The 27,129-nt window shown below is 43.1% G+C and overlaps 1 protein-coding gene across 5 annotated transcripts in view; it reads right to left on the bottom strand.

Annotated features, from left to right (window-relative positions):
• The window catches only part of rapgef1b (Rap guanine nucleotide exchange factor (GEF) 1b), a 49,585-nt gene that overhangs the window by 2,151 nt on the left and 20,305 nt on the right, over positions 1 to 27,129 (bottom strand). Inside the window, exons 2-22 of one of the 5 annotated variants that reach the window (XM_062434171.1) lie at positions 20,135 to 20,280; positions 19,314 to 19,492; positions 17,444 to 17,600; positions 17,269 to 17,357; positions 17,028 to 17,186; positions 15,147 to 15,261; positions 14,838 to 15,024; positions 14,176 to 14,697; positions 13,346 to 13,548; positions 10,830 to 10,991; positions 7,916 to 8,062; positions 7,287 to 7,379; positions 6,209 to 6,294; positions 5,083 to 5,188; positions 4,231 to 4,306; positions 3,732 to 3,816; positions 2,966 to 3,058; positions 1,786 to 1,971; positions 465 to 549; positions 271 to 365; positions 59 to 137 (exon numbers count right to left, since the gene is read on the bottom strand). In XM_062434171.1, the coding sequence (XP_062290155.1) occupies positions 59 to 137; positions 271 to 365; positions 465 to 549; positions 1,786 to 1,971; positions 2,966 to 3,058; positions 3,732 to 3,816; positions 4,231 to 4,306; positions 5,083 to 5,188; positions 6,209 to 6,294; positions 7,287 to 7,379; positions 7,916 to 8,062; positions 10,830 to 10,991; positions 13,346 to 13,548; positions 14,176 to 14,697; positions 14,838 to 15,024; positions 15,147 to 15,261; positions 17,028 to 17,186; positions 17,269 to 17,357; positions 17,444 to 17,600; positions 19,314 to 19,492; positions 20,135 to 20,280 (3,050 nt within the window). The remainder of the gene's footprint in view (positions 1 to 58; positions 138 to 270; positions 366 to 464; positions 550 to 1,785; positions 1,972 to 2,965; positions 3,059 to 3,731; positions 3,817 to 4,230; positions 4,307 to 5,082; positions 5,189 to 6,208; positions 6,295 to 7,286; positions 7,380 to 7,915; positions 8,063 to 10,829; positions 10,992 to 13,345; positions 13,549 to 14,175; positions 14,698 to 14,837; positions 15,025 to 15,146; positions 15,262 to 17,027; positions 17,187 to 17,268; positions 17,358 to 17,443; positions 17,601 to 19,313; positions 19,493 to 20,134; positions 20,281 to 27,129) is intronic. The other 4 variants (XM_062434167.1, XM_062434168.1, XM_062434169.1 and 1 more) reach the window with 4 other exon arrangements.

The following is a 27,129-nucleotide window of genomic DNA, read 5'->3' as shown; positions in this document are numbered from 1 at the left end:
TGTTACACAACAAGAAAACTATGCAAGAGTTCGAACTTTCAGGAGTTAGGTGACGGACCTTCATTATCTTGATGAACTTGAGAAGCAGCTTCTCTCTGTCTTGGGCTTTCTCCTGCTGAATTATCAAAGAACGTACCCTGAAAGATGAAGAGAAATAAACAGTGTGGTGTCAACGTTTGTGTGGGCGAGATGGTGCGAGAGGGAAGCCAAGAATATCAGTCACACACAGACGAGATGTGAGGGCATGAAGACCGAGGTTTTTGTTCTTACCAATAGCTCATGTTGTTAAAGTGCTCTGTGAACTGAGTCAGGTTTGGACTCTTCTCCTCATTCTGCTCCTTTGCCCAAAGCAGCACTTCGGGAATCTGGCAGAGAACAGAGCAAGAGTGCAACTTAGCTACAATCAAAATCAACAAATACACGTCAGACTGACAGTTAACTCAAACACAAAGAAGTCGCTGTACCTCAATTTTATAGAAGAGTTCAGCATCGAGAAGAGTGAGCTGATCAGCGATCTCATGACTACGGAAGTCATGGAGAGTTCCAGGTCTGTAAAGACACACAAACTGTTGGAGGAAGTCTTCAACTTTTTACAGAACTTTATCATTACAGATCGGCAGCAGCTACAGAACCTAAGTGTATAGAAAAGACTCTTTCAAGAGTATCATGGTCATTCATTAAGGTGAACCACCTACATTTTTTTATGCATAAGTATTAACCACTTATTTATTTTAAAATAACTTTAATTAGTCAAGGTTATCCATAAATCAATAATAAAAATGGAAGAGATGAGAGTATACTTAATATACTGAATTTTGAAAATAAAGTTGAAGGAGTACAAAATGTTTACTCTCTATTGAATTGAATATTTTGTAAGTTGATTGTGATCATATGTTTTGTGTTTATGGTCATTTACATGTCTCTTGTAAATTTTGGTAACCACTGGAAGTACATATTGTACATTTTAAAATGTTAATAATGGGATGTGCAGCAGATGGAAGTAAATAGCATCAAACATTACGTAGTCAAGTCTTTCAAGCAAAGATAATAAAAACGAAAATGAGTATGATTATTATTTAAGCTAATTAAAATGAATACAAATAAACAACAACACATATGTTTTGGTAAAAACATAACAGCAAAGAGATACAAAGAAACTGAACCTGAAGATCAAAGACATTTTGCACATGAATATGCAACAATGATAATAAAGAGACTTTACCAATGCATATTTTTTTTGCTCCAAGTAATGAAGTGTCTTCTTTGTATTAGTCCTCCAAATGTCTTATCTGATTTGATTAGATCTGATTTAATCGCATTATAACAAAACCTGTATACTGTATTGGCAAAGGGAATGTGCAGGTGAGGCTTAGGGCTGATGTTAAAACCTCACCACAACTTAAAGATGTATATCATGAAAAGGGGAAACACTTGTGGTGATGTTGTTTTGTAAACTTTGTATCTACAGTAATCTATAAGTCACATGACCGATTGATGAACTGTATGAAAGGAAACCACAAACAATTTGGGGGAATAAAGAATGATGTAGTGATGTTTTTTTTAACTTGTGATGTGACCGAAACATAATAAAACATTTAAGAGCAGCTGTGATGACAGTATAATCTGGGAATGACTATACATTTTAATTCTGAGTGCAGCTTTGTGGTTTCTGACGACCAGTCAACGATGCAATAAACAAAACACTATTTCTTATCTGTGAGGACAACATTGAGCCATAGAAATGGAGAGGAGAGTTACACTTGTACCCCCTGAGCCCCACCGTACCTTGCAGATACCCCTCGGGCCGCGAGTGGCTTGAGGGAGTTTGTGTAGCGCAGCAGTTTCTTCTGCTCCACCTTGTCCAGGATGTTCTTGCGAAGCACGCGGGCGAGGCTGAGCTCGCCATTGCACACCAGCGTGAACACCAGGTCCATCAGCTGTTTCAAGATGTCTTCTGTCAGCTCCACCAGGCTGGAGAAATTATTTGTAAAAAGATTTAAGATTGTGACGAAGCAAATAGAAAAGCAGAAGGAAGAACAATCGAACTGGTTGGTGATGAAATATGCATGTTCATGACCACGAAATGACAATCAAAGGGAGATTTATAAATGTTCCCCTGTCTGATAAATGAGATTTATGCTCATGAAATGCTTTCCAAATGCTAGAAACTGGATAAAATCCCGCAGACTGACACAGAACAAGGACAGAGAGAGAGACTTGTATTTGTTTACAGCTGACAGCAGAACAATAAAGTGCAGCTGTTAGGATGATTGACTTCAAATAAACATTATACAAGTCTGCAAGTCATCGTTACTGGAGGAGTTCCAGGGTCGGGCTCTGTTCCTCTGGATTTTTGGAGAAACATACTAAACACTTTTTCAGAAATGGAAAATCACAAAACAGACAAACTAAGATTTTGTTTGTTTATCCAAGCATCAACTTAATAAATTCATTCATGAATTCATACAATTTTACAAGGTGCACTATGAGCTGTAAGCAGTTTAACCACAGACTGATGTTTCCCTCTCAGACTGTTTAATTTGAATTATATTTACAGAGCTGAAGAGGTATGACTATGAACTTTCATTTTAAAAAGTGCAAAGTCAGAAAAATATGCATAATTAATACAGCAGTAATTTCACATCTTGGTACTCCATGTCTTTGTAAATACAGTGTGTTCACAGAGTACGATTCTAACAAAAAACATTGCTTACATTAAAAACCAAGATAATTGGGTTTACTTCTTTCAGCAACAGAATAAATCCTCATATTGAAAGTGCCGGCAAAGTCGTTTCTAAACCTGAAAACTGCTTTAATTCATGAATTTACTGAGACAATAATTTTCCACTCTATATTCCACATCTACTCGGTTACTTATTCTCTCCGAGGAGGCACTCCCAACACTCTGAAAAGGTCTTCCTCAGATTAAGGAAAAAAAACCCAAAACCACAGGAGTCCTACTCACCACAGCTCGTCCACCACACGAACCAGCACAAAGAAAGTGTTCTTGCTGACGCGCTTCTTGAAGGTGTCCGGACTGTGGCAGAACCGGGTATATGTGCTTTGTGGTCAAGGACAATTTGAACAAAATGCAATAACACACTTCACTAACTCAGTTCAGTTTTTGGTGTTTGGTGAGGGAATGAAGCAAGATATGTGAAGTTTTGCTCTTTTAAAATACTCTACATCCTTCCACTGTGATGGTATTTTGTCTTTCTACAAATCAATTAAATGATTGATCTTTTGACTTCTACTGAAATCAAAACAACAATTTATTCATTTTCAAATCAGATTTTGGGGTATAAAATATACCCCAATTTAGAAAACATGACCATGGCATGATAACTATCAGCCCTGTTACATATTCATGGAGTAAAAACTGTGACAAAACATTAGAGGAGAAAGCTTGGTAGAACAGAGAGAGCAAGTTACTCAGATTATAGCTGAGAAAATCTCAGAAAGCAAAGTTTATGACACTTTTGCTCTCTTGAGGTGCCGTTAAGCAAGGCACACAATCACAAAAACAGTTATAGTAGTAAAGTATCAGTGGAGGATTGTGTTTGTACTGCGGGTCTCCATCTATGAATAAAAGAGCATACAAGATCAACAACTCTTACCTTGGTAAATAAGGATTAAAAAAAATATACAAAACAAATCACTAAGCAAGAAAAACAGCCAACAAAGCAGCGATTAAGTTCAGAGTGACATGTTGAGTGATTTGAAAAGGATATCTGTAGTGTAGCTTCTTAATGAGGTCCTCGGGGGTTATAAAAGTCCTATATGTAGTCAGAAAGGCTTCACAGTACAAAACAAGATCTGTCAAGCACAAAGAGAAAAAGAAGCATATTTCAGTCGACATGCAGCCAAAGTTCCCAATTAACTCACTAAAGCTGAAAACACATCATCAAACGAGAAGAACAGAACGGCAGCTTTCGTATCCTAGACTGACACGTCGCAAATAACTAAACTAGAGAGAGAAGGACTGAGGCTATTTAAAACTGATCTAACTGCTCAAATGAGAGAAGATTAGAAAAGTAATAACACATCAGTCAAATTGAAAAAAAATAATAATCACATTTGACGAATATAAACACGTCGGCCTTTGAATATGAAATGATTGCAGGCCTGTCAAGCTAGCAAAACAAAGCTGTAGCAGTGACCCTGAAGCACAATAACAAATATAACAAATGTATCGGGTGAGTGCGAGTCTTTACGAGCACTGTACCGTACCTTTGCGGTCTGTTTCTGTAGCGTGGACTAACAGAATGTCTCCTGATCCGGCGCGAACGTCAGGACCATCGTCATTCTGGGGAGAGCAAAAAAAAAAAAGAAGAGAGAGAAAGAGAGAGAAAATTAAAGTGAACCGCAGACATAAAGATGGAGAGAGGTGGATGAGATCGTAGGAGGGGAGGCGGGGGGAGAGGAAAAGAGTGGTTAGAGTTGACGTTGGGAGTGATGCAGTCTATAGCCCAAAACGTAGCATGCACCTTTCCTCCTCCTGCCTCCTGTTTACTGAGCAGCCCCCACCTCTCTCTATCCTGCACCAGTTCACTGATGTCAAAGAAGAAAAAGTCAGACTTGTGTGTGTGTGTGTGATAAAAGCAGCGCCACTGCACCGCAATATGTTTCCTGTAACAGCTCTAAAACGTCAGCTATAAATCTTCCCTCCTCCCATTTCTGATCTCTCCCTATCTCTTTTTGTAAATCACAGCTGTCACGTTGCCCCTAACCTTGCAGACAGTGGCGAGCGGCATTTTCACACATCTGTCTGTCAGACTGCACCACACAGGACAAAGGAGGAGGAGGAGGGAGGAGGGAGGAGGAGGTAGTGTAGGAGGGGGAGCAGGTTTGGCATTTTCAGCCCTGTAGTTTCACAGACTCGACTGCAGAGGGCAGCAGTGGCTATCAGTGGTGCATCTGAGCAGTATCTGATTTCACATTTGAGTGACTCACGGTGACCTTTAGCCTGCGCTGGACTAATAGAATAAAATGTGCTTTGTATGCTGCTGCTGCTGCTGCTGCTGCTGCTGCTGCTGCTGCTGCTGCTGCACACTTCTTTAACAGCATCAGCAGTTGTCTTACCTCTTGTTTTAGTGTTATCCTGCTCATAATCTCCTTGTGGTCGATGAGGGAGAGCTCATCCACGTCTTCCTCGTCACTCCCAGCCGACTCGGTTGACTTCTGCCTCCTAAAAAACACACAAATAAGCATTAGCATCACAGAAATACTGGTAAACTTTCAGAGGCATACATGACTATCACTGTGTCCCACATCCATATTGCATACTAGACCTCGTACAACTGAATGAGCTGACAACTATTTTGAGAATCACTTAATCCTTTGTCAATTTTCAAGCAAAAAAACATTTGAGCACCCTCTAGCTGAATGGTAACTGTACTAACTCACACATTAGTTGATGTCAGCTTCTCTGATTTGAATTGTACGGTTCTCATTGCCATCTACGATAGTAAATTTAATATTGTGAGAGCTGTAACATTAGTAGAATATTTGATCAATAGCAAATTAATCAGAAACTATTTTTATGATTGATATTATCATTTTACTCATTTTTTTAACAGACATTTGCTTGTTTCAGCCCTTTCAAATGTGAAGATTTGCTTCTTTTTTTTGTTTTATGTAATTGTACACGGACTATTTTTAGATTTTCACTGTTGTTCTGACAAAATAATCTGAATGTCGGTTTTTTTTATTTTCCAATATACTGACAAAAAAAAATACATATTAATCATTGAGAAAATAGTTCACAGAATAACTGAACAAAATAATTAATAAAGTTACAGCTCAACTAGATACTGATTATAATCACATTTCAAGTCAGTTGTGTGTTCATACTTGAAAATAAAGCATGCATCCCTATGCATAATGAAAACGCCTCACAATTCTCCCATAATGCAATGCAACAAAGAGGGTGGAGATGCTGCTCACATCTTGAAAAGACAATTAAATGTCGATGAAACAAGAACAACAAATATTTGGGGGTAAAAAGCATTTTATGAGATTATTTAGCAGTTACGTTGTAAAGATGCAGTTTGTTGAGGACTGATGACACAATTATTGCATCATTTTAATATTATAGATTTCATGTATTATATTAGTACAGTACATGTTGTATATAGTTAGTATGCAGTATTTAAGTGAGACACATATTGAACTGCTGAGGTTTGAATGTAATCGCCACAGCCAGTACCTTTCCTTGTCCAATGCCTCTTTGCTATTAGTGGATGGCATCTGAGGGGTGGGGTCCTGAAGTACATCGTCAGCTGCGATCGTTTCCTAATCAATGGGCGGGAAAAAGCAATAATCAACATCTGTAGGTATCATGGAGCATTATCGGTGAAGGGCTCCATGCAGTGAACTGAGGACTGGTTATTGATGAGATCGTATGAACCACCAGGATCTCATGCAACATGTTTGGTGGAGAGAAGGATGGATGCTTTTGTAAAAAACCTCACTATTATTGCTATTAGTGTTGACTCTGATCTGGTTTAGAAAGCTGATGATGTAAAATGCAGTTTTTTCTCAATATGAGCAAGGAAAAACCCAACAGATGAGACCCGAAACAAGACACCAAAGGGTAGAAGTCACCACACCATACACACCAAAACTCCCTATTCACCACCTTTTTTTCTCTCACTTACATACACACACACATCACATACAATCATGCCCAAAATACACCCCTAAAACGCACACGCTGGCCCACAGGGAATGTAAAAACACAACCACACACACACACGCTGCTGCCTGTCACACATGCACAGGCACATGTACGTGTATATAAGCTGTTATGGTGGAGGGGGGGGGGGTGTTATTGGAAAATTGAAAACTGGTGAACCCGTTGAGAATCCCTTATGGAGAGGCGACGCTGTCAGGTGTTAGATTGGAACAAGGTTAAATGCTGGTTACAGTTGAAGCGCAGCCAGAGAGAGAGACAGCAATCACCAGCCAGGCATTCAGAACGACACACAGACGGACACCAACCACAGCATATGAGTCCCTCTCGCAGGCAAACCCCTGAACCTGAAGTCATGCTCAGTCAGGTTTGGCTTCCATTCACCTTCCATTTCAACGCCATCGGTTCAAGACATGAATCAATAAGAGCGGCTCGGAGCAAGAGCTAAAGTGCTGCGAGTCATATCTGCCACTCAAGAACGGAGCTCCTTTGCTTCAAATCCCTCGCCACGTTTTGAATTGATTCATACCCTGAAGTGATGGGACGTGTAAATGGAGTTAACCTTTCACCCGTGGCGGTCAGCTCTACTTACTCTGAGGGAGAGAGGCAGCTCCCCATTGGCCTGGCTGGACGAGTACAAGTTGACGTACTCCCCCTCCCCGCCCTCGTCATTCGCGCTCTCGCTCTACGGGAAGAGAGGAGGGACACAAACCGAGGCGTAAGGGAGCGGAGAGAGGGGTGTTTTTTTGCTCAGGGTGGGACAAGACGTCAAGTCAAGTGTGAAACTGGGAGAGATAGCGGCGAGCCGAGGTCTGGTGTTATGTCCCACAGCTCAGTGCTGTCATGACCACCGGATGGCAGTAGAGTGCATCACTTGTTAAAGGTAATAGTATTTACTGGCAGGGAGAACATGCAGTGCAACATGCTCTACTGGGATTCTTTTAAGCCCGATAATCAGACAGCAGACAGTTTGTGGGCAGTGATAATGACAACAAGATGCCACTAAGTGAATGAGTCACTATATTATCATCTGAGCAACAATACTGAACACCAAACTGTAATCTAACACCAATCTGCTAATGAAAAAGGGGGTCCAGTATCACATTTGAATTACATATCTTTGGAGAGCTGTTATATATATATTTATATTTCCTCATTTTGATAAAAGTATCCCACTCGTGCTATTTAAACATCCATCCTTCAGTCTGTTGGTGAGCTCACCGCTGAGGTGTGGAGAGAGTCAGTGAGAGAAGACTCAGAAGGAAGACAGACAGCCACAGAGCCCAGTGAGCCAGCCAGGGAACTGTTGGGCCCGCCCCCACTGCCATCCAGTATGGTGGCATTGGTCAAGGCAACCTGGTCCAAGCTCTGTGATTGGTGGAAAGAAGGAAAGCAAGGGAAGAAAAAAGAAAAATAAAAAAAATAAAAAAAGAGAGGACTTAAAGAGATTAGAGAGGTGAAGACAGAGCAGGTTGAAAAAAGAAGCTGAACAATAAGGAAACAGAGGAAGAGAAGAAAAAAAGTGTACACCTCATTCTCCAACACCTTCAATTAAGCCTGGACTATGGGAGTGATGTGCCTGAACATGAAATGCACTGCACACACACACACTAACAAACTAAAACACACACACACACACACACACTGCAAGACTCAAACCAGAAACATCTCCAATGACAGAATATGGAGAATGACAGGAAGGAAATGTCGAACAAGGAAACACATAGATAAGCCTCGACTGTGAGTCTGTATATGTGTTTAGACAACAGATGTCTTAACGGTGACTGTGTGTGTGTGTCTGTGTGTGTGTGTGTGGCCAGCAAAGGAGATGGCTGTCTGCAGGGAGGTAGCACTAACCTGTTTTAACACGTTGCACATACCAGCCCTGTTCCAGCATACCAGCATATACAGCACATACACTGATAAACACACACACACACACACACACACACACACACACACACACACACACACACACACACACACACACACACACACACACACACACACACACACACACACACACACACACACACACACACACACACACTCACTCACTCATGCAGGATCAGCTGGGAATTAAGGCCACTCATTCTCCGTTTTTCTGTAGCGGCAGTCTTAAAAAATACTGGTGAAATTACTTACGCAAACCTCTCTAAACTAATAGCGGCAACACACACACCCACACACACACACACACAAGAGAGAGGGGAGACATTTCCACATTAAAATGACCTACTGAATATTTCTCCTCTTTCCACTGAACATATGCAAAGCAGCTTTCCTGGCATGCCTTACCTCCCCCGTGACATCCCCCCAAAAACATCATGCCCTGAGAAGTTGAGGAATGCCAACATTCCACAGAAAACAGACAAATGGGAGGTGTGGAAGAGTGTATGTGTGCGTGGTTTTTTTTGAGGAAGGGGGAGACTACACAGATAGGAGAAAGTACGAGAGAGAGCGGACAGTGACTGACGCTCGAAGACGAAGAAGAGGAGAGAGGAGAAGAAGGAATGTGTTTTCCATCAGGTCCATCTGGTGTTGCATTCCACTGGAGATACCCTGAGGGAGATCCACGCCATGTTTTAGCGTGCCTTGCACACCACAGGGTCATTAGGGGTCAACCTAAACCCCCCCCCCCACCACCACCTCCCCTGACCACACCACTGTAACATATAGTCCACAATGAGGTCGGGGTCAGGCCCTGACTAACTGGAATATATCATAGATAAACCGCGACCTAATTCTTTAACAAGGTTTCGTTGATGGTTGAAACGTTCCAGTTTGACCAACAAAGGATGATTTTGTGTATTTATAAGTGTCGACCAAAAGGCTTGAAAGTTTTGTGTGGTAATTTAGCCGCACTGACTGGATCTCTCAAAGGCGAAATGAAAGGAGGGAAAGGGTCAAAGAACTACCTGTCGTGCGGAGGTCTGGGCTGCTGCACACTTTTCCAAATCAAATTTAATGCTTTTAAAATCCGTTTTCAAGACCTCATCAGAGAAAATTTGACACCCTTTCCACAGCAAAACTAATGCTGAGCTTCATATTTGAGATTTGACAATTTTAGTAGGGATAAAATCACATGAAGAAATCAAATTAATAACAAACGCAATGAACTGTGTCCCACTGTTGCTCTTTACATTTAATAAAAATCTTTAAAAAAGCATTTTAATTTAAAATTAAATCCGTTCTCACGCCCACAGAGTCGGCTGTAGCTAATTCTCCCCCATTAAGACACATATATGTTACAGTATCTCTAACTTTCATCCACTTTATCAGTCCATTAAATCTGTAAACTCCGGCTAAGCGAGTGGTTACCAAAAGTCCACTCTTTTCCTTCATGTCAAATATTGGCCGTAGCAGCTCTGCACTATAAACATTATTATCCAGATTCAAGCAACTGTCAGAAATAACAGAGAGCTTTTTGTCCCCCCCCCGGCCTAACTGTCTTCAGCTGAGTATTATCTGTACTGTTTTGTGTACTTCTTTAATCCTGGAATGAGTCACGACCAAAGACCGAACCATATTTACATGAGAGAGTCCTGTGGGGAGATATTTTTCCATGCATCTGAACATCACATCAAATTTTAAAAGACCTACGATAATAATTAAAAATAAGACTGTTAAAGATGTTTTGTGGCCTTAAATTCTAAAAAAAAAAATCTTATACAAGACTTTTTTAAGGATCTGCAGGAGCCCTGAAGGAATGCTTCAAATCAACACACAAACACACATCTTGGCTTGCCGGAGGCTGAGCAGAAACCACAACAAGTGAATGCACCACAGAAAAGCACACATTAATCACGCTATATTAAACGCCTCAGTTAAAAAAACTAAAAAAACAAAACAGCACAACAAAATCACACTGTCACAACAAAGGCACACATGGATGGGTTGATGAGCAAAATTAAAGGACCACACAGCAACCAGACCACCGACCCGTGAGGGGGTGGCCTCATCAGGACCTCAAAGGGGCAACAGGGGTAGATGAACAGACTGTATCACATATGGAGCATAACACAGGTCAAGACACCCCTGGACCAGTCCGGGACCACACAGCACCCACGCAGGATAGGAGGATGAGAAGGATGGGGTTAGGGTGGTCGGGAAGGGGTGGGGGTGGGAGACTCACCGTGGGTGTGGTCAAGGATGCTTGGCCAATCAGGTAGGAGTTAGAGACGGACATGCTGAGGCCCAGCCCAGAGCCCGCCTCCTCCATGGCCGCTACAGACGGCTGGAGGTGGCAGGAAAGAGAGGAGGAGGAGGAGGAAGAAGGGGAGGAAGAGTGGGAGGCCTGAGGAGGGGGGGGGGGGGGGGGAGAAAGGTAGAAAAGATAGAAAGAGAAAGAGAGTGATGAAAGTTAAGGAAAGGGAAAAGGGGGACAACAGGGTGTTAAGAGGGAGGGGGGAGAAAAAAAGAAGAAAAAAAAGGGGACAGTTGATTACTGTAGTAAGCAAGACAGAATTAGAGCAGATTTAATCAAAGTTTAGCAGCAGAGTAAGTGAAGTCAAAGTGGTGAAAGCTGAGGAGGATTGTGGTGGTTGAACTGAGGGGCATCAGCTCACAGGCTGCAGATAAAAATATCACAGAGAACTGTTACTGACTGAATAATCTACTGTTATTATGTTATAGTCGGAGTTCTTCCTAGAAATCCCCAATTACTAGAGGGTCATGTGACGTGTGCAGGTCACACATATTCATGTCTCCTGTGACAGTCCAATAAACCGTCTTTTAATGTCCTGAGCTTTAGGGGCTTTACAGAAACCAGGCCAACTATCACACGTACTAAACAGGGGCCGATATGACCTGCTGGGGTTTTTTTTCCACCCTTTCCTTATCCACGCTGCAGCTGAAATGACTTCTTTTTTTTTTTTGCAATCCGTGTAAAGTCGCCAAAGCGTGTAAGCCTGGAACACGGGTTTATAGAGGAGGCAAACAGGCTTATTCCACTGGGCCACGAGCTCATCAAGTCCAAAACATGAGGCCAGATTAGGCCTTGCAAACAGGAGCAGAGATGAGTGCAGTTTGACTGTACACGCTCAGACAAAAAAGATAAAAATAAAAAAGGCTCTGAATAAATAGTTGCGGCGGCAGAAAGAGGACAATGGACAAAGAGAAAGAAGAAAAAACTCTCTCTCTCTGAGGTGGCCCGGGTAGACTGCCACTCAGACACAGAATATTTTCTTTCCTGGGCTCTGATACGTCTCGCTGTAACCCGGAGGAGAGTGTCATCTATTTACTGTCTGAAAATGTACCGTCTTCAATATTGCTACAAAGCTTCAGGCCAACCACAGATCAATTTGTCACTTCCTAATATGTATGGCAGACATTAGTAAGGGAGGATATATTGTCTCATATGTATAACAAATCTGGCATAACACGAAACAGCTACTGAACATGTATTGTACTGGGAAAAAAACTGTTTTATTGGTTTTGATCATCAAAGGTTTCATTTCAAACTATCCTGATGTATGAGTGACTGGCATGGATGAATAAAGTTAATCCTCTACTATGACCAATCCTATCATTTCTCTTCCTCTGTCCCTCGCTCTCTCTCGCCACTGACTCACTGTCAGTTGTCTCAATTAACCCAGACGCCGACCCAGATTAAGATAAGTGGACTGGATCTGATGCGTGCCTGATAAAGGCTAGTCTTATCTCCCACTAACAACCAAACACCTCCATGTGTGCGCGCAGATGCTACAGAAATGGCGAGGAAGATAGATAGGGGGAGTGAGTAAGGAGGAGGGGCTAAGTAGGTGAGAGAGATAACAAGATAGGAGGAGACTCAAGAGAAAATTGATGAGGATTACCACAGGAATGTACTTTAACCTCAGAATGCAATCTGCATATTTCCCCCGCTCTTTGCCTCCCAGCCTGCGTACAGCTCGAAGAAGACACGGGGACCAGGACCGATGTTTATATTGTTCACATGTGATACACAGCTGTGGCCGGTAACCTTGTCCTCACGGCACACTCTTTGTCACATGGTCTGATAAATAAATAGTGTAATCAATGAAGGCTCGACAGCCTCAAACGTTTTATCGACATTTAAGGGAGATGAACTGAACAATTTCAGAAATTCTAATTCACAGCTTTTTTCCCACAAAATCCAGATCCACTGTTTTCCTTCTTGTTCCTTCAGCTGGATGTTTGAGCTTCACTGTGCAGAGTTTGACACTAGAGACTGTTTTCACATTCACCTGCTGAAGGAGGAAAGTTTCTCTGGGCTCACTGAAAACTTTAAGTTTAAGATGTGTATATATAAGCATGATTCGTGACATCTCAACAATTGTGGACCCAATTGTTGGTCAAGCTTCCACATTACATTTATGTGAGTGTAATGTGGGAGCCTGAAACACTGGGAATGGACTTTTCAGTGAAGTAGGAGGAATGTTGTGTTCAGTAATTTAAAAAAAAACAATTTTTGCATATTCATATATTCTGGAGATGGAGAAGATGTAATTTTAAGGATGAAAAAAACTATATTAGACAAATTAGAGATTTCATATACATCTTAAACATGCCTGGAGGTGATCTTTAACCCAGCTGTTTATATCTACCCCCATGCAAACAACACTCGCCCCCGGTCATTTTAGAGATACATTGTGGTAGCTAGCTTCTGGTCCTTCATGGAGGGTTTCTTACCAGTTGCCTTTGTTTCGGGGGCAATGCTGGGGGCAGCAGCGGCTCGTGGACTGAGTCGGTGCTACTGAAGGAGTCGTTGAAGCCGTAGACCTCCTGGAAGCGCTTGTTGCGCTGCTCGTAGATGCTCTCACTCTGCGGCATCTGGTAGAACACGGAGGGCTGCGGCTCGGAGTAGTCCTCCACAAACTGCATGTACTGGAGGACTAGAGGTGAGGGGGGAGATGGATTAGCTTACATAACGTTAATTGTTCATGTTGCTTAAGAGTTATGACTTTGAACTCGCTAGCTAAGCCGAGAATGGGTTTGGATATTAAAGTAAGTTTTGTCCACTAAATTAAATAATTCCTCAGTTTTTATTAAAACGCACTTCAATGCTGTTGTCCACATGAATGTAGTTGTACACTGACAAAAGTGTTTCAACAAGCAGGAAGGGCTGACTGTATGGAATGACATAATACAGTAGCTTGAAAGGAAGTGATGTAGCAGGTGTGTCAGGAAATGACCAAATGTTGGCCTCCGTGCCCCTGGAGTCGCACGTATTGTAGCACATCCTGGTATTCCCTTCCTGCCTCTATTCACAGTGGAATACTTCCTTGACATAAGCTATGTTTCAATGAACTGATGACAAAGTGTAGCTAACGTCCCTCTGTCCCATCCTAAATCAACCTCATCCCTTCCTTTATTCCTCCCTTCATTAGTCTCTTTGTCCCTTCCCTTGCTTTCGTGCCCGCTATTCAGTCATCTCATTTAAAAGGTCATTCTTCTTCCTAGCCTTCATCGCTTCCCTCATTACATCCGTGGCCCCTCCTCTCCCCCCTCCCCCTACTTACTGTGTCTGCTTTTCTTCTCTGGCAGTGGCGGTGGGCTGGCGGGGACGTCTGCATTTTCGCTGGCCATGTACTGGGCGACGAACACGCCCCCGTTTGTCTGGGGCATGGGTGAGATGGGCGTGAAAAGGGGGAACGGCGGTGTCGGGTGCAGCTCCTCTTCTGACAGGTTGTCGTACTGAGAGGGGTAACGCTCGTACAGCACCCTTGACCCTTCGGGGACGGGTGTTGTCTGGGTGCTGCGTCGCTTCTTTTGGGGAAGGGCAGGTGGTGCGCTGACACGGGAGGGCTGTAAAGGATTAGTTTGATTGGGCTGCGGGGTCCAGTACTCTGGCGGCTGCTGGGGTGGAGGAGCGCTGAAGCGGGGGTGTGAGGGATGCTGTCCGGGGACTGGGGAAGAGGACTCGCTGTGAGACTCAGGCAGGGGGCTCAGACACCCTCCTACAGGTATTGGGGGCAGGTTTTCCCCAACTGACAAGTCCTGGTGGAGGAAGTCATAATCGGGGTCGTAGTTCTCTGTGTTGTCTGAAAAGGTGAAGAGAGGGTAAAAATCACATTCATATCATCATATATTAACATTGTACCCTCGACAGGAGCGCAGCTTTTAACTACCACCTTTACAGAGGAGAAAATTAACATATTTAGGTTCATGTTTGTATTCTTACCGAGCGTCTCGCAGCTGGTGTTACGAGAACACTGACCGCTGTCCTGCTCCATGGAGGAAAGCTGTTCGTCTGACTTGCTCAGTTTCCCCATGCTGCTGCAAGGAGACAGGCGCGGAGAGTCGCCCCCATATGACTGGCTCCCCCCAGAGAAACGCCTCTGTAGGAACTCCTGTTCGTAGTCCTGCTGCTGCACAAAGAAAGATATTTTGCACTCCTTTCTCTTTTTCCTAGTTTATTTCATGTCATGTGTTGATATAATCTTAATTGAAAGTGAAGGTATCCAGTAATGGACCATAAAGTTAAATTCACCTGTCTGTGGACACTGCAAGGCAGGCTGGAGCCACGGCTCATAGGGGCAACCACTGCCACCCGTGTAGGCGAAGGGGCTGATTGGCGCTTCTTAGGGGGAAGGGCTGGTGGAGGACTGTAGACAAGAGAATTTAGAAATTAGCAGGAATGTTAGATGTTTTTATCACTGGGGTAAAGTCAGCACGGACAATCAGGCAGAACACACATTCTCAAACATGTAAGCACACACCAATTCATGTACGAACACATGAACACCCACATTATCATCCCTCCTGGGGAACCGGGAAATGAACGTGAGGGTGTTCATGTTAGCTTCACTCAGCTATGACTTGAAGCTGCCCTGCTTGTCAAACCTAAATTCTCTCAGTGAGTTAATACCAGGTCAAAATGGGACAAAAAGCGGCACAAAAAAAAGACCATGACATGGAGGTTGGCGGTAAGACACTGCATAGGTCAGTCACACACTCTCATGCACTGGACGATCTTCTGACTGGATGATTAATTCTCCGGGGAAATGCCCAAGACGAAACAAACGTTGGGATAATGCAACCATGCAACCAAAACACTTTCATCCAATCCAGAAGCTTCATGGGAGGGCTAGGGTGGGATGTTATAATGGAGACAGATGATCCTGTGGGCTGACATACTTCTCCTTCTGAGAGGGTCTCCTTTGGCCTGCGTCAGCACTCAGCTGTGCTCTGAGCCCAGAATCCAAAGGGAAACCAAGGATGAAACAAATTGAGAGAGACAGCAGAAAGAGTAAGAAGAAGATGAAGAGACAGGCCAACAAACAAACCAAAGTGTGCCATACGCCTAAAAGGTCTGAATCAGTGAAAATGAAAGAAATATACAGAAATCCCCCTCACATACCCACATCCTAAAAGCCTTTTTTTAATCCTCATGAGATAAAAGTGAAACTCTGTCATAAAATGAATGTTTTAAAAATAACCTGAACTAAAAGTGAAAAAGAATAAATACAGAAAGGACACTTCTGCTTTCAGGACTACAGTGCAAAAGTTCATAAACATTTCTGTGGCCACAGTCAACGCAGCCCTCATGTCTGCTTCTAAATGAATTAAGAGGGTTTCCAAACCTGCCTCGTTTAGTCTGACTGAATCAGACTCGTTAGCTTTCCTTCTTGGAAGGATTCATTTGGGCAGATCTGAACATAGTATTCGTACTAATGTGCAAACCAGGGCATCAAAGACCGAGACCCTTTGAGGAAGTGTCTATGGGTCTTGGTCCCAAAGAAAATTTGGAGTGAGATCTGGTCAACTGGGATGCAGATAAGTGAAATCAACAGATGCTAGCAGTGAGCTGGAGAGTAAATCAAGGTCCTTGAAGCTTAACAAAATACATTGCATTTGGCCAGAGGATTTTCTTTAGGACCTTCTTCCTGTGTTTATGTTCTTGCTTTACTTTGACGACAACTAACCAACAAGTGGAGCAAATGTTCTTATGTGACTTTTAGTGATGAATTTTGCTTCGCCTCAATTCTTTCTGTGTGAAAAGGAACCAAAGCAGCAAAAAAAAAGTTTACCAACTCATACACCGATTCAGTTCAGAGGAAATGAACTATAGGTTTCACTGAGAGAGAATCTCGTTCTTGCAAAAATCTGGAAGAAATATTTTAAAATCAATAATTAAGGCTAAAAAAAGAACCAGTGGTTCCACAGCACTGTGTGGCCACATTGTTAGCCTCAGCAAGGACTGAGAAAGAATTGTATTATCTCGTAGAATTAATATTTCAGTCCATTATTTAACTTCACTTTGATCAAACTAACACCTGAATTCAAAATGTGGATCTACTGTCAAACAGCACCTCTATAAAAGAGAGCATGCAGAATATGACAGCTGCATGTGTTGTGTGTGCTTCCTCACCTGAGCTCTGCCATCTTGGCTTCAGGAAGGGGGGGTTTGGGTGGGGCTACATCCTCATCTGGTATGTCGGAGGCGGCCTCGGCGGGAACAGCTGCTGGAGCTGTCTTATTTGAAACCTCCGGCTCCCGCTCTATCAAAGGCATCTCTGACGGCGCGCTGCTACACACATAGAAGCAGTGTGAGTGAAAGAATTGCTCTGATAGTGTGAACATGTTGTGTTTTTACTCAGCTTCGTACTCACCTCTCCGATGTGGTCGCAGGTAGTGCTGGTTTGTTCGGGGTGGTGGGTGACGGCTGTTCCTGTTTCTCGATGGTCAGCTTCACCAGTTCCTGTTCACACAAACGCACACAAGTAGCTTCAGCGCCTTCTCCACGGTGATACTATCCACATTTTCTCTTATCAGCAAAGAGCTTACCTTTACTCCATCCAGCACTGCTTTGATGACGCTCGTAACGGACGCCACATTTTCCTTGTCTTCCAAGTCGATGCCATCCAGCATCACCTGGTCTGCCCAACGGATGAGGTTGGCCAGACTCTGGTACACGCGGTTATGGCAGGAAGACAGCGCAGAACTGTTGAAAGAGGTGTGAAAACAGGGTCGGGTAAGAGTATATTAAAAAAAAGAAGTTTGTGGGTGGTTTGAGATAATATGGAACAGACAGAAAGGACATGGTGTACAAGAGGTGAGAGAAGGTGTGGAGACCGGAGGTGCAGAGAGCAGAGACGCACCAGAGGGGGTGTGAAGAAGGGGTGTGATAGGACAAGCACATGTTAAACTGTGGGTGAGAAAAATCACACTAAAACAAGAACCCATGAGACACTTCCATCTATCTACCTTCTAATAAAGTACATATTTAGGGGGCATTTGTAGGGGAGCTGCAGGTATGCCTGACTAGAAGCATAGGGGTTGGGATAAGCTCGTCTGTGGTTGTGCTGACTGGGGAATGTACTGTATAACCAACCACATAGGGAAGTGGGGTGTTGTTTCTGCCTGTAGTGAATGATGCATTCAGGCCCAACACTAAGGTGTGGCAAAGGCCTGTACCGACATGCTGCAGTTGATTCACAGCGCTGGAATATCCATCCAGTGTCTGCACACAGCTTAGCCTTAGGGGGAGTGGGAGGCGAGTCTAGCTATGGGGTTTAGCAGAGGGATTTGAGGGGTGGTGTAAAGCTAGAAGATTACACCGGAGCTATATAGGAATCAGTCAGTATCACTAGATATTGGGAATATAAGGTTGATACTCTTCTGGCAAATAAGCATTTTAATCAATGTAACTGCATGGCCAGACAGCAGGTAGGAGTTACACCCACTGTTGGCCTAGTTTTTGGACCAATATTGATTTAAATCACTGCAGACAATCTAACATTGTGGTACGCTGTGCATGTTTAGTAGATGGAAAAAAAAGCTCACTTCAATTAAAAAAAGAATCGAAGCACTAGTAACACAATAGTAAGGTAGCTTTATTTGCCAAAAAACATCTGGGTTGCCCTTCAGGAAAAGCTGTGAAATTAGAGGGGGTGATTTTCAACTTGCTGCATGGAGTGTCAGGCTAAAGCTACTAAACTGTGATCTATTGGGGTTTGACTCCATGGGGTCAAATCTCAAGGGATGGCTGCTTCTCAATGTTGTAGCAACAATCCATCAATCGCTTCTAAATGCAGGGCAGCGAGATACAAGATCTGTCACCCCTGACCTCCATACCTTCATCTGTTCTGACGGATGGGGAAAGGCACAAAGACAAAGAATGAGAAGTTCCAACATGTCTCGACAGTCCAAACACAACCGAGGCTAAGGTTTCTTTCACGGAGAGGGTTTACTTCACCCAAAGATGAAAACAAATGGAGTCATATTATCGGTTAATATATCTCAAAAGATCCATCCCTGATAACGCCCCACACTGAAGATGATTAATACATGAGCGACATTTTAAAGGCTTCAGGCAACAAATCCGCACACTTCCAGGTAGCCTTGAAGTGAAGGATGTCATCTGTCGCAACATGTTATCAATCTTCACAAGCAGTCTAGTGCTAACATGTCCGTCAGTGCATACCAGCAATGTTAGATATTACATAAAGAGGCAAGGATGAAAACCATGAATCAACAAATCATTCGAATTATTGCATCTCCCGGGAGAAAAGGACTTAAGGCTTATTCTCAAAATATTTCTATTCCACCACATTTCCCAAATAGATTGAAGGATTCTGGATATTTTTGTGCACTTAAACCCATCAAATACTGAGCTGTACTTCACATCTATTGTTGTATAAAACACAAAACTCACCTGTGCTGTATCCGAGCCTCTACCTGAACCAGAGGCAGGATGGCCTCTAGCACCTTGCTGGCCGAGCCTGGAAGCATCTCCAGCACCTTCTTCTCCACGACCATTTTGTCCACGATTGTCTTGAAGTAGCGCAGGGCACTGACCACCTCCTTCTCATGTTCCTCCAGCCGACTCACCTTCTAAAAAATAAAAAGAAGTAACACAGCACAGAGGGTTAGAATTGTACTACAAAATATGATGATTATTAAATCCTAACAAGCTCTTTGATGCCATAAACTGCACATAAAGTTAAATATTTGTCATTAAACGACCTGGACCTTCACAAAAGTTTGCACTCTTGACTTTGGCTCTATTAGTCCCATGATCTGTTCGCAGTCAGCCCACAGTTGAAAGCCTCATCTATCAAGGGATGCAGCTTGTAGCCATCTTGGTACTACGGCGACTGGCTCTTTCAGCCTCTCTAGTCTTTCACAGCAGGGCTACTGGGGGAATATACTCATTACACCAAAAGCCTTAAGAGGCAGCGGAGGAGTTCATTCAGGAAACGGCCCAGTTCCATTCATGTCTTTATAGGTTCAGACACCTGCTGTCAGCTGCAGCCAGCCGCCACAGCGACTGGGAAGCTGTGGGAACCAGCAGGGGAACTCTTGCACACACACACAGACACAATAGAGTACAGGAGCACAAAACGTTTGACAGGAAAACAATCGACTCACAAATAGGCAAACAAACAAACACACACACACACACACAGAATAGGTGGGAAAGAGATGTATTTCCCACAATACACACATAGATTTTCAAGCAGCACACACACACACCTTGTTAGCAGGTTTCTCGGTACTCTTGGCTGCTGGCTCGGGCTGCAGTTGCTTGCCCTTCTTGGATGGAGTCCTCTTGATCTTGGGCGAATGGAACTTGTCCATCAGTTTCATGGTGAAAGAGGACAGATGGGACCGCTGCGAGTCTGTGGAGAGAAGGGAAAGACAGAGAGGAATAGCGGTCAGTCGAGGAGGAGCGTTGACTCTCATGGGGTAGAAATGAGATAATAACAGATGGCACAGGCATAAAATGTTACTCATCTGAATTTACGCAGGAAGTGACAAATATGACACCAGCCAGACACGACAATGACACTTTTTTAAGGAATGGAAAACACTGGAGATTTCATCATGTTTTTGTCACATCCTCATTTCATTTACTTTTTTAGTTCTGATGATGAATTTGTTGGACAGGCACAGTCAAAGAGCCTCTTTAAGTTGTTTATTATGTGCACAGATGTGTGCACTCACATGTGTGTGAGAGAGAGATGTAGACAGAGCAGAGGAGTATGGGTATAATACAATACTCTAGTTAGTGCTGAGATGAAAATTGCTTGATGGCACATAATTGAGAGAAGCTTCATAATGAAGTGATTCAGTAGAATTTCCCATGTTCGCTGTTGAGAGGACCGATAGCATCTGAGGATAGAAGAGCATCCCACTCCGTTAATCCCAGGAGGATTGACTGCTCGCTACCCGCCTCCTTTCACCTGTCACCCCCCCACCCACCTCCCTCTATCTTCTCACCAAACCGAATCATGAGATAAATACTAATAACAGCAGTGGGAGCCGGGGCAGGAAGCGTCAGTTTTTGTTTAGTTTTTTTTATCAGCTGCAAAATTACACCTCTATCTGCTGTAATCTCCCCTCAGCTCGATGACAGCGGGATCTGGCATTCCACGGCCATCAGCGTAAAAAACACTGAATGCTGAATAGCAAATCAACAGCAGGAAAACACCATCAGCTAGACCTCCAGCCGGGCAGTGCTTTCATCTGAACCATCGATCCACATGCCGCGCGCATATCCACCCTACTGTTCTCTCTCTCTGCTCCTAATCCTCATCATCCCTTACACCCAGCAAAAGCCAAAGTTCGCTGAGGCAGCCAAGGACGACTGTGTGTCTCATTAAAAATGTTGATGAGAACTCTTCCAGTGAATTTACTCACAATACTAATGCGTGTGATGAGGAGTTCGTGGCTGCAATCACTGCATTTTTAAGTAAAAAAACATCTCAATGTTGCGCAAAATAAATGAATAAATCAGCATTACTCAGTTACTCATGACACATAGCTGATTCAATAAACTACTGAGTTACTGGACATGTATCTCATGACCGCTGTGTTACCTTAAATCTGCGTTTGACCTACTTCCTAACATCCAACATCACTCACAGGCCTAGTTATTTTCCTACATGAGGACATCATCTTTTTTTTTTTTAAACAACAATATAATTTATTATGAGACAAAGACAAATATAGAATTAACCACCATTAATAGCCCAGTTATGTCACTACAGAGGTAAAACACATTGTGACAGATATAGCAGCCTCTTTGTGGGGGTGTTGTTCTGCTTCCTCAATTTAAACCATCAGCTGAAAAAAAGAGGTAAAACATCAGCTAGGCAGCTAGGCAGGGCTGAGGAGGAGTGGAAGTCAAAAAAGTCTGAGTTCATCAGAGGGTTAGATCAATGACTAAGACCACAGAGGAGATGGACATAACGAGGTGTGATGTCATCCACTGGTTTATACTGGAGCCAGTTTGAAGCCCAGGGTTGCTTCTTAGGGAAGGTGCCATCTTTTCCATTTGCAGCCAGGAACTTGCAAATAAGGAGTGCTGGGGGTGTTATCTTTAACGCCCTGGAAACACACCCCAGTACCTCAGAGTGAAGCTTACTGTGAACACAAAGTGATACACACTTGAGCTAAAAGGAGTTACTTGAGCTACCCTAAAGTTACCAAAAAATTACAACAATAGTCTGACTAAGTGCGAGTCCTGGAGTCGGGGAGAGCGGTAGGTGAGCAGACTGTCAATCACAGGTGTCAATCAATGGCCACTGAGCTTCATTTACAGTTGTGACCAAAATTATTAGCCCCCCAGGAATTATGGAACATTTTCCTAAAATTCTTCCCAATGTTTGCAGCATTGATGAAATTCGATATAATCAAACATTCACCAGTGCTTTTTAGTAGCTTTTGGTACATTTTCGAATATAAAATAACATTTTAGGCTAGATTTATATCAAATATAGAGAAAAATGGGGATGTCAAAAATATTAGCCCCCATGATGGGGTGGTCAATAATATTTCCCCCAATGTGAATTATTGCCTTCAAAAACACACCTAATTAACCAATCAGCTTTCAAACCACACCTGTGCAGTCAATTGGCTTCCTAACAACACCTGAACATTAAATCAGCATAAAAGGACTCCAAGGAACAGGGCACTTGAACACATTATTGAGAGGGACTACTTTTACTCACCATGCCAAAGACAAAGGAAATCAGTCTTGAGCTCAGAAAGAAGATAGTGGAGGCTCATGATAAGGGGGAAGGCTATACTGCCATTTCCAAGCGTTTCACAGTGTCTAGAACCACTATACGTTGCATCATTGCCAAGTACAAGGAGACAAATTCTATAAGAAACAAACCTGGGCGTGGTCGTAAGCTCAAGATTTCAAGAACTTTAGAGAGGAAAATTGTCAGAGATGTCAGCAAGAATCTCCAGACATCTGCCAAGATGATTGTTGCTGACCTGGCCTCTTCTGGAGTTGATGTTTCAAGGAGCACAGTTGTGAGGGCTCTCCATCGTGGTGGGCTTCAGGGCCATTGTCCAAGAAGAACCCCTTTACTCAAAGAGCGGCACATCAAAGCCAGACTGAGGTTTGCCCGTGAACATTTGAAAGGTAAAGATGAGTTTTGGAAGTCTGTGCTTTAGCCTGATAAGACTAAACTGGAATTGTTTGGGCACATGGATCTTGCTTATGTTTGGCGAAGAAAGGGAGAGGCCTTGAACCCTAAGAACACAGTTCCCACAGTTAAACATGGCGGTGGGAGCATCATGCTGTGGGGCTGTTTTGCAGCCTCAGGCACAGGGAGCCTTGTTCGGGTGCATGGCATCATGAAAAAAGAAAATTATGTTGACATTTTGAGGGATAATATGCAGAAATCTGCTCGTAGTCTATCCTTAGGTCGTCGCTGGGTCTTCCAACAAGACAATGACCCAAAGCACACATCGGAATTGGTCCAACAGTTCCTGAAGGATACCAAAACCAAGGTCCTGGAGTGGCCCGCACAGAGCCCAGACCTCAATCCTATTGACAATCTGTGGCGGGTGCTCAAAGTGAATGTCCATGCTCGGAAACCACGCAATTTGGACCAGTTGGAACAATTTGCAATGGAAGAATGGGCCAAAATCCCTCAGGAGACCTGTGCCAACCTAGTAAAGAACTACTCTAAGAGGTTGTTGTCAGTTGTGGCTCAGAAAGGGTACACTATTGACTATTAATGGCCAGGGGGCTAATAATTTTGGATTTCTCATTTTTGCCCTTTTTTGTTTCAACTCATTGTATCAATAACATATCCTAATCAAACTTGTCAACTTTTGTCTTTGTAGTGTCTTTGTTTCCACAATAACAAACACGTGTTGTTAATGGACATTTCCATGGAGAAATCAAGAATTTTGACTAATTTCACAAGGGGGGCTAATAATTTTGGTCACAACTGTAGCTGCATTTAGCAATTGAGAACATACTGACTTAGTATTTCTAGAAAGAAGTTGATGTTTTTTGAGTGGGAGTCATTTGGAGGCAGGTACTTTCAAAAAGGTACTCCACTTTGGCTTCAAGCTGTGTTAGTTGCTGCTTGGACCAGACAGAATGTAGACCCTGCAGAAGAACAACAACCTGCTCATCTCAACAGTTGTCTGGATCAATAATCTGTAGGTTAGCCACAGGGGATACTGTGCTGCTTCAGTGCACATAAATACACAATGAATAACATTGCGGGGGTTGACACTGTGTGTGGACTTTTTGTAGCCTGAGGCTGTACATACCTGTGTTAGCCAGTTTTGCCGCTAGGCAGGATGCTCTCCTGGCATGGTTCCACTTATGGCAATGTGTGGATACGTGTACATATGCTTTTGATTGCACAGCAGCCTCCACATGAGTTTAGTTGCAGATAATGGTTGTTTGATTCTGTTTGACCCCGCTGCCCCCTCATTACTGGCATACATACAGGAACTGTGGTTGACATCATAGCATGCTGGACCCTCTCGCTAACAGCTTGAACAGGCCCAGAAGGACTATGTGCGAGTTTACAGCTGCATCCCAGCCCATAGTGGAGAAGCAGTGACATCAGCACAATGAGTCACTGCCGTGATCGATACAGCTGGCCCTCAGACGTCGCTGCGGCCCAGGCGGCTCAGCTGTTTATCATGCATACGGTGCTGGTTCCCTGTCTCCTCTGCTACTACTCACTTCTCTACCACCTCCGTCTTTCTGTTCTGAACACAGAAAGCCCCGCCACCCCCTCTCCTCTCGAGTTCACTGGAAGTCTGGCTCAGCAGGGAAATGACATCATCAACAGAGAGAAACGAACGGGGTGAAAGAGAGTAAGTCAGCGGGGGGAAGGAAAGAAAGAAAGAGAGAAGAGAGAGAGAGAGAGAGAGAGAGAGAGAGAGAGAGAGAGAGAGAGAGAGAGAGAGAGAGAGAGAGAGAGAGAGAGAGAGAGAGAGAGAGAGAGAGAGAGCGAGAGAATACAGTGAAATGCTCTGTTATAGTCATGCAGGCCTCTCTCTCCACCCTCCTCTCCAGAGACAGGCCCAGCCATCCCTCCCGCTCCCCACAATTGCCCGCCTGCCACTGTCCCGAGTTATGAGGCAGTGATGTCATCGGTTGTAACGTCTCTTACATTGAATCTGACTAGTCATAGACTTTGAAAAAGAGTGAAGAAACCGTACAGTGAACACATTTTTCAGATTGTTTTTGTCAAATGTCAGAGCCTCAACACCCTTATACACCTGTGACATATTTTCATAAGAAATCTTGTATATTTTTTTTATAGTTTTAGGGACTTTTAGAGATGACTTCCCCCTTGAAAACTGAACTAAGGCCCCCCTGATCTTCTCTATGTTGGAGTCAGAGTACGGTGTGATGAGTTTACACTTACAGTGCCTGTGACTGCCATGATAAACAGTCCATATTTGTTATTTTTTCTAATTTGGTACGGGTAGTAAAATGATGAATTCAATGCAATCATTTTTTCGGTGTTGTGAAAGACGTACGACAAAAGAAAATAAATCAGGGGAACGCCGAGATCTGATTGTTAGGAACAAATAGGGAAGAATTTCGCAAGTAAACACTTTTGGAGGCATTTAAATTGCTTAAACACTTTGCCGCTCTGAAAAAAGCCTCGGGGGCTTTTAAAAACAAACACTAGAGTTTGAACAAAGCCTGGGAGAGTTCTCGCACAACTCTGTAGTATAGAAGCATCCCCAGGAGCCTCGCAGTCGCTGGATTGTCTAGAAGTTTTATTACACAATAAGCAAATACAAACACACATAAATTTATGGGTGCTTCCAGCAACAACATGCAGTTGAGGCAAGTTGAGGCAATCTTAAATTGTTATTTTAAGTTTATATTCCTCATTGTTCAAGATAACAATGGGCCCAAAAAGACGTCCAGTTTAATTCGTTGCAAAAACTTGAAACATATACCAGGCTTGAAGGCACAGCTAGAATCCTCCCTGGAAATCTGACCAGTCCCGGGGGTTTCCCCCACCGCAGCAAAGTCCCAGCAGCTCAGGTAAAATCCCTCCAGGCTACCGTAGTTCTAAATCTGGATGTTAAACATGTCTACAAAAAGTCCCAACTCAGTTTCCTTCCTAAACATGAACAGGGATTTTTTTCTGCTGTCAAAAGAATGTTAAACATGCCTTTTCATCCTTGAAGATCAAAGAAAAACTGCTTCCTCATAAACTACTTTATTAGTGTAACTGTGTTTTTTTTTTGCTATACATTGGAAGGTTTTATGAGGACAGGAATGTTGATTTGTCTGTTAATGTGAATTGTGTTGAAATTGTTCACAGTTTGTTTTGAATAATACTTTTCGGTGGGTGTTGATCGGGATGTTGCAGTTACGTTGCATTCGTGTTAACCAGCAGGTAACCACGGTGACCTGAAATTGCTCATTTATGCAACAACTTGAATTCATTTATTTCAATTTATTGTGTGGTCCATCTACCTACCCAGGGACTACGGATGGAAAATAGCAACTTGCTAAAACCCGGTGCAATGCATCTCTCCTTGTTTTATACTTTATAAGGTTAATGTTTTATTGGCACTGTCCCTTTTTTAATAATTATTAAAAATAAAAAAAGATTTGGTTGATCCTACTTATGCAGGATATAAGGTTTGCTTAAATTATTTGTTTCAAGATATACTGAAACAACAAAATAATAAATAAATATACATAAAGCTTCTCATTTGCATTAATATATTTAATTTTTTGATGGCAGACGTTTAACAGTAAAATACTTCAGTTGGAAATCCCAGGTTCCCAGTTGCTCGTAGTGATCCTGACACCACGACTGATGACTGGTGACATACGAGCTCGATCTGACAGGCGGACAGATTGATCTGGTTCCTGTTCAGTACAGGTGTGATCTATACAGGACAGCTGGTCGTGCCCCTCACAGCCCCCCCTTCCCACCCAACACACACACACACACACACACACACACACACATAATAGGATGAAAACAGAGTGGAGGGATACACAGGACAGGAGGAGGTGTGTGCTTAAGGTTACACACACAGCTGTCACCTCCTGCTGAACTCCCTGAGTGAGAGCTGCTCAATGAAAGTTAACTGAGCCACGCGTATGTGGACTTATTGAGCCTGCAAAAAAAAAAAAAAAAACCTGCAGCAAGGGTTACAAAGGTGGGTGCCAGCTGTTGAGGAGGAAAGAAAAAAAAGTTTTTGTACAGGACACAAAATGT

Source organism: Scomber scombrus, chromosome 15 (genome assembly GCF_963691925.1).
Source record: "Scomber scombrus chromosome 15, fScoSco1.1, whole genome shotgun sequence".
Classification (NCBI taxonomy): domain Eukaryota; kingdom Metazoa; phylum Chordata; class Actinopteri; order Scombriformes; family Scombridae; genus Scomber; species Scomber scombrus.
This window is presented reverse-complemented; position numbering and strand designations above follow the sequence as displayed.